The 20,790-nt window shown below is 49.0% G+C and overlaps 1 protein-coding gene across 12 annotated transcripts in view; it reads left to right on the forward strand.

Annotated features, from left to right (window-relative positions):
* AKAP13 (A-kinase anchoring protein 13) overlaps window positions 1–20,790 on the forward strand; it is a 193,378-nt gene that overhangs the window by 108,034 nt on the left and 64,554 nt on the right. For 11 of the 12 annotated variants that reach the window (XM_053272105.1, XM_053272116.1, XM_053272112.1 and 8 more), the window contains one exon: window positions 15,609–15,690. In XM_053272105.1, the coding sequence (XP_053128080.1) occupies window positions 15,609–15,690 (82 nt within the window). Of the gene's footprint in view, window positions 1–7,648; window positions 7,884–15,608; window positions 15,691–20,790 lie in introns of those variants that run through there. The other variant, XM_053272117.1, reaches the window with a different exon arrangement.

The following is a 20,790-nucleotide window of genomic DNA, read 5'->3' on the forward strand; positions in this document are numbered from 1 at the left end:
TAAACCGCTTTGGAAACTTTTGAAAAGTGGTATATAAATATTTGTTGTTGTTTAAAGGATGGAAGAGTATCTGCTGTGTATGCAGAAGATCTCAGGTTCAGTTTCTGAAATCTCCAGGCAGGGCTGGGAGGGACTCCTGCCTGCGACCTTGGAGAGCCACTGCCAGTCAGTGCAGACAATACTGAGCTAAATGGGCCGAGGGTCTGACTCTATCAGGCAGCTTCCGATGTCCCCTGAGGGCTTGCCCTTCAAAAGCCTCTCCTCCTGTTCACTTGGCTGTCATTGACCTCCTCTGTTCCACACACCCCAGCACAAAGATTCCTAACCCCATTCCCAATTCTTTGTGGATCACGGAGAATTCAGGGATGGGAGGAAGGGAAATAGATCTTTTGCCTTGATGCTGGAAGAGGAAAGGGATGGGCTTTTTCCTTCCCTGTGCTAGACGTTTGCAGACGGCAAGGGCTAAGTCAGAGGAAACAGTGCTCCCCACTCCTAAACTTTGCCAAACTTGCTGAGGAAGGGTGGCACTTGTCTGTATGTGTGTGTGTGTGTGTTGGTGACAACCACACACAATGTCTAGTAAAGCTGTGCCCTCAATGGGGCTATAGCTCAGTGGTAGAGCATCTGCTTCACATGCAGAAGACCCCAAGTTCCGTTCCTGGCACCTCCAGCCACTGGCGGATTAAAAGAGAGGCAGTAGAAGTGACGACCTATGGTGGCAGAATCCCCCCAGCGGGCAGTTTTGGTCAGTGGAGCCCACCCACCTCCCAAATGATTGCAATCGCCCGACTTCAGGTCTTTGAATCTACTTTTAAAATGTTTTTAAAACTGCCGCTGTGCCGGAGCGTGGTGGCGAGAGCTCCCTTGCACGCACCCGCCTCCCAAATTATGACAGCGGCGGCTCAAAGGAGCAAGACAGAATTGCCGGTGTGCGGAGAGAGCGGCGAGACCCCTCCTAACCCAAGCCCACTCCCCTCCCAAATGACAGCAGTCGCTTGGTTTCGGGCCTTTCTGCGCATGCGCACAGACACAGGAGGCAGTTTTAAATTAAAAAAATAGGTTTAAACTTTCCTCCCTTACAGTGGTAGCAAAAAGCTTAATCCGCCCCTTTCTCCAGGTAAGGCTGGGAGAGACTCCTGCCTGGAACGTTGGAGAAACTGCTGCCAGTCAGGGTAGACAATATTGAACTAGATGGACCGAGGGTCTGACTCAGTGGAAGGCAGCTTCCTCTGTTCCTATGAACTCCTCCTTTCTTCTTTAATCTATTAGCTCATTGCAGGGCATCCGCTGAGCTGGTCATCCGCTGCAGTATTTCTGCCGATTGCATCATTTTCGGTCTTTCATAACAACGCGACAAGCCTAATGTGAAACAGATATCAAAGAGGTCCTCTGTTTTCAGGGCGACCGTGATTTCCTCGTCATGAAAAAGGTCAGCCAGTGGAAGAGGATGATCAGGAGGCAGGCAGGGTTCTTTGGAAGTGCTGCTGTGCAATTCAGCTGCGGGTGGGGAAAGGGGGGCCGTTTTTGGGACTGCAGCCCCAGACTTTGGTTTGGAAACGAAATGGCTGGTTAGCTTTTTTTAAAAAAAGAAGAAGAAGAAGGAAAAAGAAGAGGAGAAAAGTTCTGAAAAACACAGAGGGCTTGCAGCTCTTCCAGATGTTTTCAATAATCCTGCTTGGAACTGTCGCATCAGCAGCCAAAGGACAAAGCCGCCGATTTTCTCTCTTGCGCGCGCTCTCTCCATTTTGAGTACTTCTATTAGCTGGTTTCTTTAAAATGAAGGCTTCCCAGATTGCCAGTGGCAAAGGGGCAATTTCTCAATTAGAAATGGGAAAGCTGGTTTGGACACCGCAGCTGGTCAAGAATGCTGGTGTCAGGCTACAGAAGTGGGGGTGGGTTTCCTGTCCTTTGGCGTATGGGGCTCCGAAAAGCAGGGAGGGGCCACAGCTCAGTGGAAGAGCTTCTGCTTTGCATACGGAAGGTCTCGGGTTCAGTCTCCAGGTAGAAGTTGAAAAGACTCCTGCCTGAAACCTTGGAGGGCTGCTGCCAGTCAGGGTAGACGGCATTGAGCCAGATGGACCGATGGTCTGACTCAGTAGAAAGCCGCTTCATAGCAGGAGCTTTCAGAGCTCAGTAGTAGATCTTCTGCACTTCATGCAAAAGGCCCCAGGTTCATAGGAACATAGGAAGCTGCCATATACTGAGTCAGACCATTGGTCCATCTAGCTCAGTATTGTCTTCACAGACTGGCAGCGGCTTCTCCAAGGTTGCAGGCAGGAATCTCTCTCTCAGCCCTATCTTGGAGATGCTGCCAGGGAGGGAACTTGGAACCTTCTGCTCTTCCCAGAGCGGCTCCATCCCCTGAGGGGAAGATCTTGCAGTGCTCACACTTCTAGTCTCCCATTCATATGCAACCAGGGCGGACCCTGCTTAGCTAAGGGGACAAGTCATACTTGCTACCACAAGACCAGTATCTCCAGGTGGGTCTGAGAGAGTCTCCGGCCTGAAACCCTGGAGAGATGCTGCCAGTCAGTGAAGAGCAGTGTTCATCACTGTAAGGGGTGCCCCCTACCCCCCGACTCACTCTTTATCTGTGAAGCTATGGCCAAAACTGAACACTCGGTACAGTCCTCCTGCAAGAGCTGACTGTTCTCACCACCCTGTGTCTCACTTTGCCCAGCACCTGTGGTGTTGGTGGGGACTTCTTTAAGGGAAACGGAGGCCTCTTGATCCCCTGCCCCATCTTGCAAGGCATGTATGGCGTGCTGGGACTTGTGGCTCTTTCCTTTCCTTTCCTCCTAGAGCTCTTAAGAGAGGTCTCCGTCTCTTGCAAAGGGCCTCCTTAGCCCTGAGAAAAGTCCCAGACTGTGTGGAGGTCAGCGCAGTGGAGAATGGCTCTCACATGGAAGACGTTTTGCCCAAGTGGCCAGTGCAAAAGAGTGGAAAATAGTGCAAAATTAAGTGCAAAGGAGTAAAGCTCACTGCAGCGACCGAAGCTGGCATCTTTTGGGCAAAGGCTGGTTTTTCTCCTTCTCTTTCCTCCTGTGTGTAGCGAGAAAGAGACTGTGTTGAGTCTGGAACACGAGTGCTGTAATCCGTGGGGGCTTCTAGGCAGAGTATTCCGTCCAAATGGGAGAAAAGCCTGGCCGTCTCCCAACTGCGATCTCTCAAGCAATCTGCGTCTTTCTCACCAAAGCTGTTTATGACATGGGGTTTGACCCTGGCCAAGTCCCAGATCGAGCGGGGGGAGGAGAGGAAACGCCTCTGAGTAACGGAAATCGGCCGAGGCCCAGATAGCATTAATGCAAGGGGCTTGCGGTTTTAACCATGGAGGCATTATGTGGACTTCAGGGAGACTACGGAAATATCTCTGCAAGGTGAAATTTGGGTGGTGGGATTGCCATGGCTTGAAATTTGGCCCGTTCTGTGGTGGTCCTGTCACCACTCCAATGCGAGCACAAGAGACCTTTATGTGTGACCCTTCAGCAATGTGTTGCTAACCGACACATTGCCCCTTTCTTGGAGTGCAATACAGATGTGCTGTTTAATGGTGCAGCGGGAAATGACTTGCCTAGCAAGCATGAGGTTGCCGGTTCGAATCCCCGCTGGTGCCTATATCGGGCAGCAGCGACGTAGGAAGATGCTGAAAGGCATAATCTCATACTGCATGGGAGGAGGCAATGGTCAACCCTGCCTGCATTCTACTAAAGGCAACCACAGGGCTCTGTGGGTGTCAGGAGTCGACACTGACCCGATGGCACACTTCACCATTTATCTATAGTGAGAGCTAGGAGGAGACCTGGTCTTGTGGTAGCAAGCATGACTTGTCCCCTCAGCTAAGCAGGGTCCGCCCGGGTTGCATATGAATGGGAGACTTGATGTTTGAGCGTTGTAATATATTCCCCCTTGGGAATGGATCCGTTCAGGGAAGAGCATCCGAGGTTCTAAGTTCCCTCCCTGGCAGCATCTCCAAGATAGGGCTGAGAGAGAGATTCCTGCCTGCAGCCTTGGAGAGGCCGCTGCCAGTCTGGGTAGACAATACTGAGCTAGATGGACCGAGGGCCTGACTCGGCATTCGGCAGCTTCCTATGTTCCTATGACCCCAATCTGAAACCCCGGAGAGCCACGCTGGGTCAGTGTAGGCAACAAACCCTGAATTAGGCAGACCCCTGCTCTGGAGCTGTATGTCTTTCCTTACGTTCTCAACAGGGCTTCGTGGGTTGCTTTAGATCGTCGTGTGGCTTTTGGCCCAGCCTTGGTGGTCATCATGACACTGGAAGTTGTCATGATGAAGAGGCAGAGAGCAGGAGGGCTCCCTTTGCCTGCTGCATGTCTCCTTGGGGGTGTGGGCTTTCCCCCACCTTAGGCACTGGAGCATGAGTAACTGGGAGGCCTGTCATGAGATGCGTCTGGAGGAATCCATTCAGGGGATTAACCCAGTGACAGAAAGTCTCTCCAAACGGGGGCACCTCTTCCTGATTTCCGCCCCCCACCCCATTGCCTTCATGTGAAAAGCAGAAGCATCGTGATTGACGCTTCCAGACTTGGAGTTCCAGTTGAGTAATATTGGAGATCCAGTGTGCCTATTTCTAGCATGGGGATTACCCAGTACTTCTGAAAAGACAGAAGCTGGAGTGAGGGCACTTTTCCCGAAATATGGCTGGCGGTTTGAGTAGTTCTTGTCCTGAGTGGCTCTGTAGCCTGAGGCAGAACCCCAAAGCCCAATGGATTCTGTTGCTTCAGGGTAGACAAACATCAGCGCTCAGTGGGGCAGATTTTGTTTGTTTCCTTCCAATATATCATGGTACGAAAATGAAATTTGGTTTTTGGGAGGTTTTGTCTTCCTCTTGGGTGTGAGCCTCACAGGAAGCTGTACTTGTGGAAGGAAGGGCTGCTAATGCAGGGGTGACCCATCCCCAAGTGAACCAGCTGTTGGACTACAAGTCCCATTATCCATTGCAACCTGGGGATATCTTATAGCATTCATGTGTAGTCTCCCATCCAATGCAAACCAAGGTGGAACCTGCTTAGCAAAGGGGACAATTCATGTTCACCACCACAAGACCAGCTCTTCTTCCCCACATTGGACCTTCAATTTTTTTTGCCACTTCTTATGTCTCCTGTTCCGTTCTTGTGCTGGTTTTTCCTTTTCTTCTGTCTTTTTGGGTTCGGCCACATCGTGAACAGAACCCTCCTCCCTTCCTGCAAGTGGCAGGGCAGTAGGACGGGGATTCCAGTGACTGCATCACTGGAAGATGCAATCAGTAAAAACGGCTTGCATGTTCGTAATTTGAACTTATTGTTTATTTATTTATTTAAAATATTTATACCCCATCCCTCCAGTAAATTACTGCTCGGGGCGGTTCACAACATTATAAAGTTGCCTTCTACTGAGTCGGGCCATAGGTCCATATAACAACCGGTTCTTCAAGTTTCCAGCGGGGCTCACTTTGAACCAGGAAAAAGCCGATTGTGGAGGACTTATTGGCTAGCACTTGTGACATCACCCCTGAGGAGTGCTATTGGCTAGCACTTGTGACGTCCCCGGCATACCAGCGCCCCATCCCCAGGGCAGTTTTGCAACTAGGTTTTAAGAATCTTTGCCATCTTTTTCTCGTAAAGAGGAGGGTTGTCTATTTACTCCATTGTTTGAAAGGCTGCCAGACTGCTTACAGCACGAAAGCAGGTAATGGCTGTGCAGGTGTTGGACTGGCTGATATTTACAAAGCAAGTTCCAGCAGCCTGGTCAACTGTCTTCACCTTTGGGATGACATACAGAACTTCTTGCAGTATCTCGCTCCATCTTAATATGGTGTTGTGTGTACGCCTCTTTCATAGCAGAAGCAGCAAGAGGTGGGCGTGAGACGTTTGCATTGCTGTTCTCTTGAAACCGAAGGGGTGAAGAAGAAGAAGAAGTAGCAGCAACCTTCTCGTCTCCTGTTCCCTTTTCTAACTTGCTTCCGTCTCTCTCCCTGCCTGCCTTCCCTTCTGAATCCACAACTGAGAGCGCCAGTCAGACAACAGCACACTACAGCGAGATTTAGTGTCTTGAGAGTCCGGGGGCCAGTTTGGGGTCTCCGAGGGGGCTCTGTCAGTTCTGAAAACAGGAAGCCGTGTATATTCTGGGCTGGGCCGATGTGAATGAGCTATTCAGAAGGGTACTGCACGTTCTGAAGCAGGAGGACTGGGGGCAGCGATGGAGAAGGAAGGAAGATTGTTTTAAGGAGGCTGCTTTCAGGTTCAGAACAGAGGGCATCAGCTTCTTCTTTTTTTAATTAAAACAAAAAAATCAAAATCTCCCTCTGCACCCCAGAACAGAGTGAGTTGTGTATCTGGCTGAAATATATTAGTCTCGTTCACATGATTGGGACTCTAATTGGCAGTGTGTCCTACCTACATTTGGGAGCTGCGCGCCATCCCATTTTCTGATTGAGTGGGAGTGAAAAATAAGGTAGGGGAGCTTGATGGTTTCCTAAGCCCCACCTGGGCCAGATGAGCCCAGCCTACCTAGATTCTGTCCCCACCTTCAGAACAAGGTAGGAGGAAAAACTATCTTACCCTGCTGCCGCCTTGCACACAATCACTCTCCTCGTTTCCTACTTTGTTTTTAACTTGCACACGATCAGAAAACGGGTGCGCACACCTCCCAAACTTGGGTAGGAGGAGTCTCCCACACAAGTTCTGATTGTGTGAACAAGCCCCTTTTTTTCCTTCTTCACATCTTAAATAACGGTTCTCAGTTCCAATCTGTGTTTTTCTGGCTGTGAGCGGAGTCGCTTTTTAAAATTTGCTCTGTGTGTGTGTGTGTGTGTGTTGAGGGTGCTTCAGACCGTCCAGAGCCCAGAATCCTCCTGAGACGTTCTAAATATAAGAAAGTGTCTATATCTTAAGGTGGATGAAACCAGCCACAGGACGAGAGCTCTGCCTTTCCTCCCTGGCTAATTCACCAGAGAGATGAATCACATCCCACAATGGCAATTAAGTTTTCAGCTTCCACGGAATACTGAGATGCTGAGCAAATAGTGACGTCCCAACGTGGGATCGGGAGGGAGTGGTTTTCGCTTCTGGCAACTTTTTTGCCTTATACTGTCACTAGGATTTGAGAGTTATTGGAGACCGACCTTTTGGTGCTTGGTGAAAAGGGGTCGACAAAGAAGATTAAAGCGTGGCTTATTTTTATGTAATTTTTTTTTTTAAACCAAACTCTCCCACTCTCATCTGTGGCAATATTTTCTTTGGACTTCACGGCCAAACTCCGTTTGAATTAGACACGTTGAGGTTTAGTCTAGCCTGCATAGAATATATATATTTTCCCTTTGCGTTTTGGTCTGTTATAAAAGTTCCTGTTTCAAACATCTGGCTTTTGTTGGCTGTTTTTCTCCCCCCTTCCTGGATTTGAAGTCTTTTCTGTCATTAAAAAAAAGGGAGGGGGGGGAAGCACTAGAAAAGTTCCACTGGCAAAAGTTCCAAAGAAGATTCATTATTACCTGGTTTTTAAAAATCATTTTGCATAGCCAACCGTCTCCTTCTGCATGTCCTTCCTGTGCACAACTGCCATACAAGTAACGTTGTGTTCCAAGTCGGCTTTTTTATCAACCGGTCGGAGTAGTGAGGCTCCCCCTCCTCCTTTCTGTTGAGAGAGCTAGCCAGACCAAATGTGATTCAGAGAGGGATTTTGCAGAGACTTGAGGATCCTCGGTGAACACATCCATCGGCGATTGGATTTTGCAGCCTTGGCTTGCTGAATGTACTTTGGAGTTAATGGTTGGCTCTGAACGTCGTCCCCCCGCTTTTTGGACAAAATGTATGAGCGGCACAAGAGACGGTATAGCCTGTGCGACGTGTCCAAGGTGGACAGGACTGTTGATGTTGTGCTGATAAAGGTATGGTATGGCTTGCTTTCTCTGTCCTGTCCCCGTCTATAGTCGTTTGCAAGAATAAGTGCTGGAGAATGCTGTGTGTGTGTGTGTGTGTGTGTGTGTGTGTATGTGTGATTTGTCATGGCATGACTAAATAGGACAGGAATCTCTGTATTTTTAAGTCTATGTTTCAAATCGGCAAAAAGCAAAGTTGTTAGCATTCTGGTAATGGATCGTAGATGATGTCCAAAATTTGAAATGTTTATCTTGTCAACGGATGACCTCCTTTGAGTCTTGGATAGTTACAGCGTTGTTACCTCTGCTGTTTTCTTTCTGTAAATCGAATAAGAGAATTCTACAGCTTTATTTCTGTTCGCTGTCTCTTTCTGTTTGTTTAGATCTTCCCAAGATATATTGCAAGTACATATTTCTGTTCCCCACCCTCTCTCCAAGGAGTTTAGGGTGGTTCACACATGATTCTCTGCCTTTGATCCTCACAACAGTCCTGTGGGGTGGGGACTGGTCCAAGGTTGTGTGTGACTGGTCCAAGGTTACCCAGTGGGCTTTATGGCTGAGGGGATTTGAACCCAGGTCCCCGGTCATAATCCAGTGCTTGCCCCTGGCCACCTCTTTTGCACGTTAGCAATGTCGCTTTCAGTCTTTTCCAGGAATATATGTTCTTGGCCATTTAGCATAGGAAATACAAAACTTCTTTTCAATGCCAATCTCATAACCCCTTCAGAATTTCACTTCTGTCCCCTCCTCCAAAGCCATCGGATGGAAACTCGCTGGCTGCCCTCCAGACTAAATTACTCATGCCAAGCCCCACTGAAATTTAATGGTGCAAACTAGTCATGACTGACTTGTCCCAGTAATTTTGGAGGGGCTACTCATGAGTAATCCAATCTGGCTGCCATCCACTACAACCAATCTTACAGCCTCTGTTTTCTCCCCCCCCCCCGCCCCCACCAAGACCCATCCAAGATTGCCTGCAGCGTTTCACAAAACCTTCACAGTCTCTCCCCCCCCACCAAATAATTATGCTTCCACCCCATCACTCATACAGGAACTCTGATTTGGAAAAGGCAAGAAGTAGTTTGAGTTCCTTTTTGTGGACGACACTGTATGCTGCCAAAGAAGGCTTTTGAAAAAAATGGGAAGTGATTCCCCTCCCCTCCCCTTTCCTTCTCCTTCTTGGAGTTGGGACTGAGTTGTGTCTTTAAATAGGGTGTGTGGAGGCGGGAGCTGCAAATACCTCTCTTGGCTAACGGTTCTTAGTGTACCCCCCCCTGTCTAAAATTAGCATCTACTCCACCAAACAGTAAGGTGGCAGTCTGAGAATGTTTTGTCCCTCTCAGAGCCTTATTTTCCTGGCAGAAAGAGTGATTTCAGGAAGGCATGACTTGGGGATGTCAGCCAGGCTGGGATCTGTTAATTCAGGAAGGAGGGAACTTGCTCTGAAAAACCGAGTTTGCACCTAGGTTTTGGAGGTCTTGTGCATACGGGAATTGTCGGCCTTAACCGTCTGTGCGAGGAGAACGGGGCAGACCCAAACTGCTATGGTCAGAGTTCTGATTCCGTGAAATAAATACCCACATTTGTAAGCTTAAAAAAAAATGTTTTGAACCTGCCCCAAGGTGATCCAGATTCTACACTGAGAATGGCAGTTTTCTGAGCTGCCTAAATGATGGACATATATGGGACGGATGTGGACATGCCTGTTTTCCAGAACGGATTATATGATCCTTAGTGTTATGCTTAGGTTGATTCTGGTTTGCTGTTGTAAAGGAGCAATATGGGAACCTGCAGCTTCGCTCTCAACCACTCGAGATTTTATTCAGCCACCTCTCTGGCTTTGGAGATTTCAGCAGGCCTTTCTCACGGGCTCCGGACCGGAGCATTTTCACAGCCCTGAGGGCCAAAAACTTGGCTTGTTTATAAAATGAGGATGAAACAGGATTGAGCACTATACTGAATGCATTCTACTTTGCTTTTCCGTCAGTCCTGCAGAATTTCAGCTCCAAGGCAGGCTTGTTGAACAGCTGCTTATTTGATCACCTGTGGTGAGCAAAAGACGCCTCTAGATGACCAGACAGAGCAGCTCTAGGCCTGGGACAGATTTCAAACCCCTTCTGGTACTTAGAACAGAAGACGAGCCTCTCTCGTCCAGTCTCCTGTTTCCCACAGGTGCCTGAAACCCATGGCTTCTTTCTCCACTTTTTTCCTCTGCCCTCTGAAGGATGGTTAGAATTTGGGACATCCTAATTTGGAAACTGGGTTGTTGATCTCCTTGTCTCGGATAAAGATACCTGTTCCTTCACTCCCTTCCTTGCCCAATTTGTTGCCTTGAACGTTTTGTTGGGGCATTTCTAAAACTTTGTGGTGTGGGGTGGGAGTACTGTTGTCCTGGTTTGCTTTTTCTTTGTGGGTTGCTGGATCCTCTTGCATTATGGCTGCTATGCATGAGATGCTTAGGTCATAACCCCATTTCCACCCCCCTCACCAGAAGCCCCTAGAGCTGGGCTACACAGCTTTGGGCTTCAACTCCCAGCTTCCTCAGCTACAGTGGCCAATAGTCAGGGATAAGAACCTAAGAAGAGCCCTGCTGGATCAGGCCCAAAAAGGCCCATCTAGTCCAGCATCCTGTTTCCCACAAGGGCCCACCAGATGCCTCTGGGGAGCCCACAGGCAAGAGGTATGTGCATGCCCTCTCTCCTGCTGTGGCTCCCCTGCAACTGGTATTCAGACGAATCTTGCCTCTGAGGCTGGAGGTGGCCTGTAGCCCTCAGATTAGTAGCCACTGATAGACCTGTCTTCCATGGATTTATCTAAACCCCACTTAAAGCCGTCCAGTTGGTTGGCTGTCACTACATCCTGTGGCAGAGAATTCCATAGGCTAATTATGAATTGTAGTCCAACATCCGCAGAAGGGCCGAAGCTGTGCAGCCCTGCCCTAGAACAATGCTGTGTGGTCATGCATTTTGTCCTCCTCTTCAGCTCTGAAAATTTCCCCGAAGTCCCGGGGCCTTCCTTCCGCACGGATTCCCTGCAATTTCAGCATGTAGATCCTCTGATGAGAACTCTTGTCTCAGCTGTATTTACAGCCCCTTTTGAGACTTCATGAAATCTCAAATCTGTTTTGAAAAACTAGCCTTGAGGGGCTTGAATGTCTTTGAAGGTTTTCTCTTTCGGCTAACTTCTCGGAGAGAGGTTAAAAATAACACACCGACCTCCTTTTCCTTTTCCACGGCGGAGCGATCCTAATTGCATTTTCATGGCGCGAACTCAAGAACTGTGAGCGTTTGAAAGCGAAAATGAGGCAGTCCTGGGCTCCCTGTTCTTGCTTGAACAGCTGAGTGATGAGACGGCCCGTCTAGCCAGCTCCGGGCGGATTCTGCTCATAAAGCAAGGCGCCTCCGAGGTTCCAGAGCTATTGTTTGGCGGCGGGGGGGGGGGGGGGGAGGTCCGTTGCTACGTTAAAGGGGTGGACGATCAGGTGCTGTTGAAGGTTGAGTTTGCAAGTGTGACTTTTGTGCGTTGCCACAACAGTTCCCCTTGCTGCGATAGCTCTCCCACAGACAAGGGACGTGGTGAAAACAGACGGAATCCATTGCAGCCGATCAGACAGGCTTGCACCCCTTGTTCAATTAGCGTGGGGTGCTTGTGGGTTCCGAATCGCAGAGTACCTGCTTTTGTCCATCTGGATGGAAGAAGCCGGCTGGTTGGGGGGTCACAACCTTGTCGAACTAGTGCGCCAAGGCCTGAGGCAACGTACCCCGGCTGCCGGCCACGCCCCTTATGCTGAGGTCCGGGGGCCTTGGAACATAAGCAGCTGCCGTCTGCTGAGTCAGAGTCTTGGTCCATTTAGCTCAGTATTGTCTGCACTGACTGGCAGCAGCTCTCCAGAGTTTCAGGCAGGAGTCTCTCCCAGTTTTCTAGAAAGCAAGCCTCCCAGCTGGGAGAGGCCGAGGAAGCAGGCACGGAGGTGGCGGAGTGGTCTTCCTCACTTGAGTGTCGGGGATGTGGCTGCTTTGTTGGCGTGCCACACATATTTTCCTCGCCTGGCGCTCTTGGCACGCGTGCCGGGGGTTGCCTGGCATAAGGGTCGCCTCCACCCTGGGCTAGAGTGCCGTGGCCACAGCCTTTTTTTCATGATCTCTGCATCAAGGCAGGGGGGTTGCCCTTCTCTTCCCCATGCCTCCCCCTTCCAAAAGCCGAGAAGCTGTACCATCCAAAGCTGGGGTGGATAGAAGTTAGCTCAAGGTCTACTGTAGGTAGATACTATGATACTAGCTGGGTGACTCTGGGCCACTCACTTCTCTCTCAGCCTAGCCTACTTCACAGGGTTGTTGTGAAAGAGAAACTTAAGTATGTAGTACACTGCTCTGGGCCCCTTGGAGGAAGAGTGGGATACAAATGAAATAATGATGATCACATAGGTGATTTGTGGGTATGTCTTTTGGGGGGAGATGTTGGTTGAGAGGTTGTTGGACTACAACTTCCATCATCCCTACTCGTCTCTTCCCCCCCCCCCCCGCTTCACCCCTTTGTGCAATACTCCTTAACCTCCCTCTGTCTTTTTTCGCCCCTGATTCGCTTCTGCCTTTTTACGTCCTGCAGATGGTGGCGGATTAACGGAGAGGCAGAGTAGGCATTTGCCAATGGCGGCAAAATTTGAGGAGCAGCAAATTTTGCCCCTGCTAAAATTTGCCCCTGCGCCTCTCTGTGTGGCTGCAGCAAGGGTGGAGTGGGCAAGAAGAAAGTCCCCCCTTTTACCTCCCCCCCTTTTTAAAAAAAGGCAAATCTTTTTTGTTAAAGTTAAAGGGGTGGCAAAAATCTTTTTGCTCATGGGTATCAAAAAGCTTAATCCGCCCCTGCCTGCAGATAAAAAGCACTTTGTATGGCGCAGTGGGGAAATAACTTGATTAGCAAGCCAAAGGTTGCTGGTCTATATCAGGCAATAGCGATATAGGAAGATGCTGAAAGGCATCATCTCATACTGCACGGGAGGAGGCAATGGTAAACCCCTCCTGTATTCTACCAAAGAAAACCACAGGGCTCTGTGGGCGCCAGGAGTCGCGACACTGACTTGACGGCACACTTTACTTTACATAAGTTTAGCAGTGGTGCAAAATTTAAGTTAGAAAACTGGATGCAATTCACTCTTTTTATTTTAAGCTAGCTGGGCCCGGGCGCAGAGCATCTGTGCCTCTAGTTTGCCCTGCCCGCCGCTACCGCAGATTTCTTTTCCAGCCCGCCCTCTACTACTTTCTCCCCCCACCTGCCCATTGCTGGCGTTTTCTTCCCTCGCCTGCCGGCGCAGTTGCCGCCGTTTTATCCCCACCCCGCCGCTGTTTTGTTTCCCACCTCGCTTCCGGCACTGCTGCTTTCTTCTTCCCCTGCTGGCAGTTTGCTTGCGAACTCACGTGAGAGGTGCCACGCATGGGATTAGCGACGGGTATGCCTAAGAGAAATATATATATAGAGAGAGAGATAAGATGTATATCTGTGAAATCTCTCTCCCTCCCCGCACCCATTCCTTTTCCAGCTAACCCCATGCCCTTCAATTCCTGCTTCCATTCAAAACAGCTGAAACTCTCCTGGGCTTATAAAACAAGTTAATGGCTAGAGTCCTTTTTTTTTTTTTTTTTAAAGTGTCTGAACTGCTTTCAGACATGTGGAACTGTGCTTCTGAGTTGCAAGGAACAATGTGAAGATCATGGGTTGCTTTCAACAAACAGGAAAAAAGAAGTGTTCTTTGCATGCTTGGAGCTAAATTAAAGTATTATTAAAGGAAACGTAGACCCTAGGGTTTTACAAGGAAATGTAGGCTAAAAATAATCTGCTTTCCCTGCTTCCCCCCCCTCCAGCCCCCCCTTTTCTCCCAAGCAAATTTCACTTGATTTATAGCTCTATCAGCAAGGTTGGGTCTTGCATAACACTTGGGCCTTGGAAGGTTTCCTGGTGTCAAGATCTGTGTGAAGTTACATGGGCGTAGAAGGAAGAACATGAGATCAGCTGAATGCATGATCATTCACAAGACAGTTCCTCCTTTTTCTTGGAGGAGTTTTAACCTCCTCCTCTGTATCTCTAGTAGGAGGAGTGAAATTTTAGGAGGAAAAGCCAGAAAGCTGGGGTGGGGTGGGGGTGGGGTGGCAACTGATTACCACCATGTAGAGCCACCTTAAGTGGCGCAATGGGGGAAATGCTTGACTAACAAGCAGAAGGTTACAGGTTTGAATCCCCACTGGTACTTTATACCAGGTAGCAGCGATCTAGGAAGATGCTGAAAGGCATCATCTCATACTGTGCAGGAGGAGGCAATGACAACCCCCTCCTGTATTCTACCAAAGAAAACTACAGGGCTCTGTGGGTGCCAGGAGTCGAAATCGACTCGACTCCACACTTTACTTTTAGAGCCCCAGCTTAGCTCATAAGAACATCAGAACAGCCCTGTTGGATCAGGCCCAAGAAGGCCCATCTAGTCCAGCATCCTGTTTCGCACAGTGGCCCACCAGATGCCGCTGGAAGCCACAGGCAGGAGTTGGAGGAGGGATTAAACTCTAGCTCCCATGCTAGAGTTTAATCCCTCTTCCTTTCCAACAAATGGCCTATGTATACAATCCCTCTCCACAGCTGTGCTTTATGTGTGAAATGGAAAGCAAGGCTGTGCACCCAACCCACCCCGACATCCACAAATTCAGCAGAATTTCAGAAAGTGGGGTCTTACAGCAGTAAGGTTGTAGGCTCTCCACCCAGTCAGGAACCCTAGTTGCAGAGGGTTCCTGATTGGTTGTAGGTTCAGCTGTGCAGATCTGGGCTCCCTTATTTAACTGTTTGCTGAATGCACAGAGAACATAAGAAGAGCCCTGCTGCATCAGGCCCAAGGCCTGTTTAGACCAGCATCCTCTTTCCCACAGTGGCCCACCAGATGCCTCTGGCATGGAGATGAAGGCAGGCCCTCTCTCCTGCTGGTGCTCCCCTGCAACTGGCGTTCAGACTAGGCCTCCTGCCTCTGAGCCTGGAGGTAACCTGTGGCCGTCCAGACTAGTAGCCATTGATAGGCTTGAGCTCTACACATCTGCCTAATCCCCCTTTGAAGCCATCCAAGATGGTGGCCATCACCACATCCCATGACGGAGAAGTTCCAGGGAATGAACTTGGGGTCTTCTGCATGCACGCAAATGCTCTTCTACTGAGCCCCACCCCCTAAGTGGAATACCTTAAATCGCTCATATGTTGTCTCCTATCCCAGTGCAAACCACGGTGGGCCCAGCTTAGCACAGGGGATAGTTCATGCTCGGTACTGGAAGGCCAGCTCTCCTCCCCAAAGGAGAGAGGCAAGGGACCCATCAAATCCCTTCGGGCTATCCCCATAGTGGTCTGCCACAGAAAAACAGGGGGAGTTTGTTTATTTTTACATGTATCGTCTGCTCTTCCTCCAAGGAGCCCAGAGCAGTATACATGGTTATTCTTATCCTCACAACAAGCCTGAGAAGTACGTTAGGCTGAGAGTTAAGTGACTCACCCAGTGAGTTCCATGGCTGAATGGGGATTTGAACTCGGGTCTCCCGGGTCCTAGTCCAGCACTCACTACACTGCACTAGCATGAGTTGGCTTTTATCAGCTTCCTTACAGGGAGTCGTCAGACCTGGCATTATTGGTCAATGCAGCTCACACCCACAGGTGATGCAGTCCACGTTCAAATATCCCTGTGTTAATTTGCCACCTCTCTCTGCTTCATTGTAGATTAATCGTGAAAGTTGGAGTCCCATGGAACCTTCTCCGGATCCCTCGCTGTTGGAGCCCAAGCGCCCCTTTGGGTGTGCAGGTAAGAGGAATCGCCCTAATTTTCTGCCACTCAGATGCGACTTTTCTTTGCTGCACTGATGCAAACGTTTGGCCGGAGGGAACTTCCTTCCAGAGTTATGAAAAGTCCTGGAGATTTCTCTGGGCACGGGTTTGCCAGCCCCTTGAAGATTCACAGAAGCTGCCTTGCATGACTCACTGGAGGCAAAGAGTCATTCTTTGTGTATCTGTTTTGAATCCTTGGAACCCGCCTTGTTGGGAAATAGCCTCACGGGCCTAGGTGTGTGAACGGTCCGCTTCGCTTCCGGGACATATACAGAATTACATAACGATGCTTGCCACTCTCGGATCCTGAAACCGGTTAAAAGTTAACCACCTTGGGGTGATGTCATCAGCTGACTGGCTCCCTGAAGAGCCGTCTGACCTGCAGATGCTCCAGATGACTCAGGCCTCACGGCGAAGGACTGTTTGTCTGCAGCCTCTGGAGGGAAAAGAGGCTGTGGCCATGAGATCTTGAAACCGTTTTGCCCTCACAGCTGGGGCCTGTGAAACTCCCTTTCCTTTGCACTTCGCAGGCCTGCTTCTGGAATATCTAAGATAAGACTCACAGACTAGATGAACCCCATATTCCTTGAACCATCTGGGGGGGACGAATGTCCATTGTGATTTTTGTCGACACCCCTACAGATGGAAAGCGGGTGATAGCATTGCAAGACGTCCAGCTTTCAGTATGTTATTCTGCTTTTATTGTCCTGACACTTAGGACTGCAGCAACTTAACTTGCAGTGGGGATTTAAAAGCTTTGCAAAGCTTTAAAAATGCACAAAATGGCTATAATAATTTTATCGGTGTTGTCGGAAGAATGGAAATGACAATTGGCAGGAATGTCCTCCAAAGATCACTCTATGGAAAGAATGCAACAATTTGTTCATTGTTACCCTGACCCTAACCAATTCAATTGAGTTTATTACCATCAAAGATCAGTACACAGATCAAATCCAGATACGAGAGTCTAACCCATTCCTGTCTGCAAAAATGATTGCAATCTTACCCTAATCATTTGGGGATAGGGAGAAAGAAGGGGTGACGACACACAGACAGCTTGTAAGTGTAACAATGCTATCACCTATTTTCCATCTCGAACGACATAAATGTTGCCAGAAATCACAGTGAGCATTTGTCCCCCGAGATGGTGCTGATGCCCAAAATTTGTGGGCCTTGTAGACTACCATATTCCTTCAGACAGAAGGAAAATCTGTAGGCTGGGCTTTAGAACTTTAGGACTAGAATCCTAATGTAAAGGTTGAATTGCGTGTGACGTATATGGCAGGAGAGGAGACCTGGTCTTGTGGTAGCAAGCATGACTTGTCCCCTTAGCTAAGCAGGGTCCGCCTTGGTTGCATATGAATGGGAAACTAGAAGTGTGAGCACTGTAAGATGTTCACCTTAGGGATAGAGCTGCTCTGGGAAGAGCATCTAGGTTCCAAGTTCCCTTCCTGGCGGCATCTCCAAGATAGGGCTGAGCGAGATCCCTGCCTGCAACCTTGGAGAAGCTGCTGCCAGTCTGTGAAGACAATACTGAGCTAGATGGACCTATGGTCTGACTCAGTATATTGCAGCTTCCTATGTTGTTGGACTACAACTCCCATCATCAGTAGCCACAGTGGCCCTCTGTTTGCGTACTGTGAGCCTTTGGCCATGGTGACCGCAGATGATGAGAGTTGAGTCCAGCAACATCTGGAGACCCCAGTTTGAGAACCCCTGTGTTATGTGGTGTTTCTGGTTACCTACTTGTATTTTTGCCTTTTTGGAGGGGTGGGAGAGAATTGGGCAAAAGGTGGTGTGATTGCATCAGAAACATGATGCCCAGGCATCTGCAAATCCCCTTGCCAGTTCACCAATGGCACATGCTTCCAGAACCACACAGATCTCTTCCACAGAGATCTCATTTCCAATGCCATTCTTGAGAAGGCAAGAATTTTCCCTCCTAAGACCTCTGCCTGTATGCCAGAAAAGGACCTGTGTGAAGACAAGGGATTGGTGGCTACCCTAAATTATGGCTGGCTAGTGAACTAAGTCTGAATTTGTGGATCTCTAAAATTACTTGTCCATGCAATTCCAAGTGTGTGCGTGCACATATGCTGGTGGATCCATTGTTTCTGTGTTGTTGTTGTTTTTAAAATGCACGCTCTCACTTTTGCATGAGCTTCTCAAGTGACTAATGGGGAGAGTCCAAGCCATAAATCAGGCATATTCAGGAAGCCCAAGGCACAGTGTGATGGGAGCCTGTTCTGTTGCCAGCTGCTTTGCGATGGCGTTCTCATGGCTTGAGGCTTATCAGGCCATCAGAAAAGGTGGATGCGAGCGTAGGTTGTGCAACTCATGCATACTGGAAGCAAAACAAGTGAAAATGTGAAAATAAATAAGTTTTCCCTGAAAAGCAGAGGATGTCCTTCCAAGGCGGCCCTTGGGTTTGGAAAGTTCTCAGCATTCCCAAGATAAACGCGTGCATAATAGCCGCCTTATTCTTTCCACTCCCCCTCTTCTTAGCTCTTCACCCTCCTACGTATTTGGATCCATGGCTGATTCCAAAGGGAAGTTAGAAAAGATCCTGCCAGTGTGAGCCAGTTTAGCCTTCACATCGTCTTCTCCAATTGACGGATTTTATTTCTCTGTGGTGCTTAAAGCTACCTCCTGTTACACTTTCAGAATTGTTTTTTTTTTAGGCTTTCACAAAGAGGATGTGGGGATTGTTAGACCTCAGTTCAAGTGAGCGGTGGGAAATCAAAAACTGCGTATCCAGAATATTGGGGATCTTCATGATTTCAACATGGGATAAACTCCGTTTTCACAACACACTAGCTGTTGTTTTAACAGCTGCATCAGTGCAATAAATAAATAAGGAAGAACGGACTACAGAAGTCCGGGGTCACTGGAGACCCCAGATACCTTTGAGTATAGTTGTGCCCCTGTAAATCTTTAAAGCGATTTCATTTTTTAAACTTTGCATCAATGGCAAATGCATCCCTTTTTAAAAAAAGGAACACAAAACTGAGAACTAAAGGGAATCCATGTGATCCCACCATCAGGGTAGTTAGTAAAGTCTATTTTGCAAGAGTTGGGATTCCAGAAGGAATGGAACTGCCCTCTTCTCTTGCCCCCCCCCCCGGGCATGCCCTTTTGCTGACTTTGCGATACCTTTCAGCACGTGCACTGATTAACTACGCTGGGCAAAGGACGAGCCCGGTGGCCAGTCTGGAACTGGCTTTCCATTTTCCTTCCGAAGGTTTTCGTGGAGCCGGTTTGTAATTCCGCCTGGAATGTGGACATGCTTGGTTAAGTTGCCAGCTGGGGGGAAGGGAATGCTGGCTTGCACATTGTTATGGCTTCTTTCTTTCTTTCTCTAGCTCCCTGCATCCCCAGCCCATCCCGTCCCACCGCCACCCCCTTTCCTTCCCCAGCTATGGAAAATAAATCCAGACTTTCCGGGTTGGGTTGAAAGCGGAGAAGGTGCAGCGCAGGGAGTTGCACCTGATGCAATAAGAGCTCTTCCTTCTGCGGCGTGGCAACGCCTCTGGAATGCTAGTGGTCCAAGGCCAACTTTTTCTGCAAGCCGACTTTTTCTCGGCCGCAGGAGGCGCTTATTGTAGTGTCTGTGCTGAACTGGCTCAATTTTAGCGGCGGCAAGGTTGAGCCAGGAGCGCTGTTCAGGACAGGGATTCCCAGATGTTGTTGATCACAGCTCCCAGAATCCCCGAGCAAAAGCCATGGCAGCGGGGGATTCTGGGAGTCGTAGTCAACAACATCTGGGAACCCCTGTTAGAGGGAACAGTGGCCAGGAGCTTGCCTGTTCAAACGTCACAGGCAGGAACGCGCCAGGCAGCCTTAAGCCCAAACTCGACGTTCAGATGCTCTTCCACTGAGCGACGGCCTCATTCCCATCTGCCAATATGCAACGTCTCCAGTTCTAGGATTCGAATACCACATCCTCCCCTGCCCCCCACCGCTTTCTTAAAAAGCAGCTGGGAGCAGGATTTGGATTGGGTGAGGGTGGAGGGGCCTAACCCTTTATCCCCACACTCATGCCCTGATTTAAGTAATCCCCTCCCAAGCTCCTCTTAGCCAGGAATGGAAAACTCAGCCGAAATAATTTTCGTGCCTGTATATTTTGCCCTCCACAGCTTTGGTGGAGAGTGGTTTGGATCAGAGCTAGTGCATGGGACATCTTAGACCCCCCCACCGACTCTCTGTGCTCTGGCCCTGATTCAAATTGCCCCCTCCCCAAATTATCTGCAATGTGGGGATGATAGTACTGATGTTACTGGGTGGGTGGGTGGGCGGGCTCATGGTATGATTTCATGAGAGCACAGAAAAAGTGCCAAAGTGCAGCACTGGGTGCGGAATGCAACTTCCTAAGGGCATTAGCCCTGGGGGGAAAAACAAGTTTCTAGTCCTTTTGGTTGCAAAGGTACTTCTTGGGATATGTAGGTGAAATCTTAGAAACCAAGGAGGCGGCTAGATAGGATCTTCAGTGGCGAGAGAGTGGCATTTCTGTGCCTTCTGCAGCTCCTCGTCCCCTACCAAAAGTAAAATAAAGGTTGGTTGGCTGAATGTTTGTCCAGCACACTCCTGTTCAGGTGGCTTCCCATAAAAACACAATAAGACAACAAATAATAATCATAATAGCAAGCATAAAAACAACACTACAAGAAGAGAAAATGTTTCAGGACTAAAAGTGATTCACCCGGTTAAAAGCAATTTTAAAATGGAGGGCTTTCAGATTATTTTAAAAATTAGTCAAGGAGGGAAGCAACTCTGGGAGTTGATTCCAAAGATGGGGCTGGGTGTGCTTCCCCTTTCCTTCATGAACGAGGAGAGGAGATCAGAAATCTTCCAGTGGTTCCTTCATCGGGGGACAGTCCTAGTTACAATGCATATTGTTTGGCTTGTGCCTTAGAGGGTCAAAATGTTTTGCGTGCCTTTTTTGCATAATCCACACAACAACTCTGTAAGACTGGCCCATTGTGGCATACCGATATTGCTGATCAGGGGTGCGTGTGTTCAGAGGCTGAGAGGTGGAGGCTTGCTTATGGCAGAGGTGAGGAACTGGGGAATTTCTGAT

This window comes from Hemicordylus capensis, chromosome 10 (assembly GCF_027244095.1).
Source record: "Hemicordylus capensis ecotype Gifberg chromosome 10, rHemCap1.1.pri, whole genome shotgun sequence".
In the NCBI taxonomy this organism is placed as follows: Eukaryota; Metazoa; Chordata; class Lepidosauria; order Squamata; family Cordylidae; genus Hemicordylus; species Hemicordylus capensis.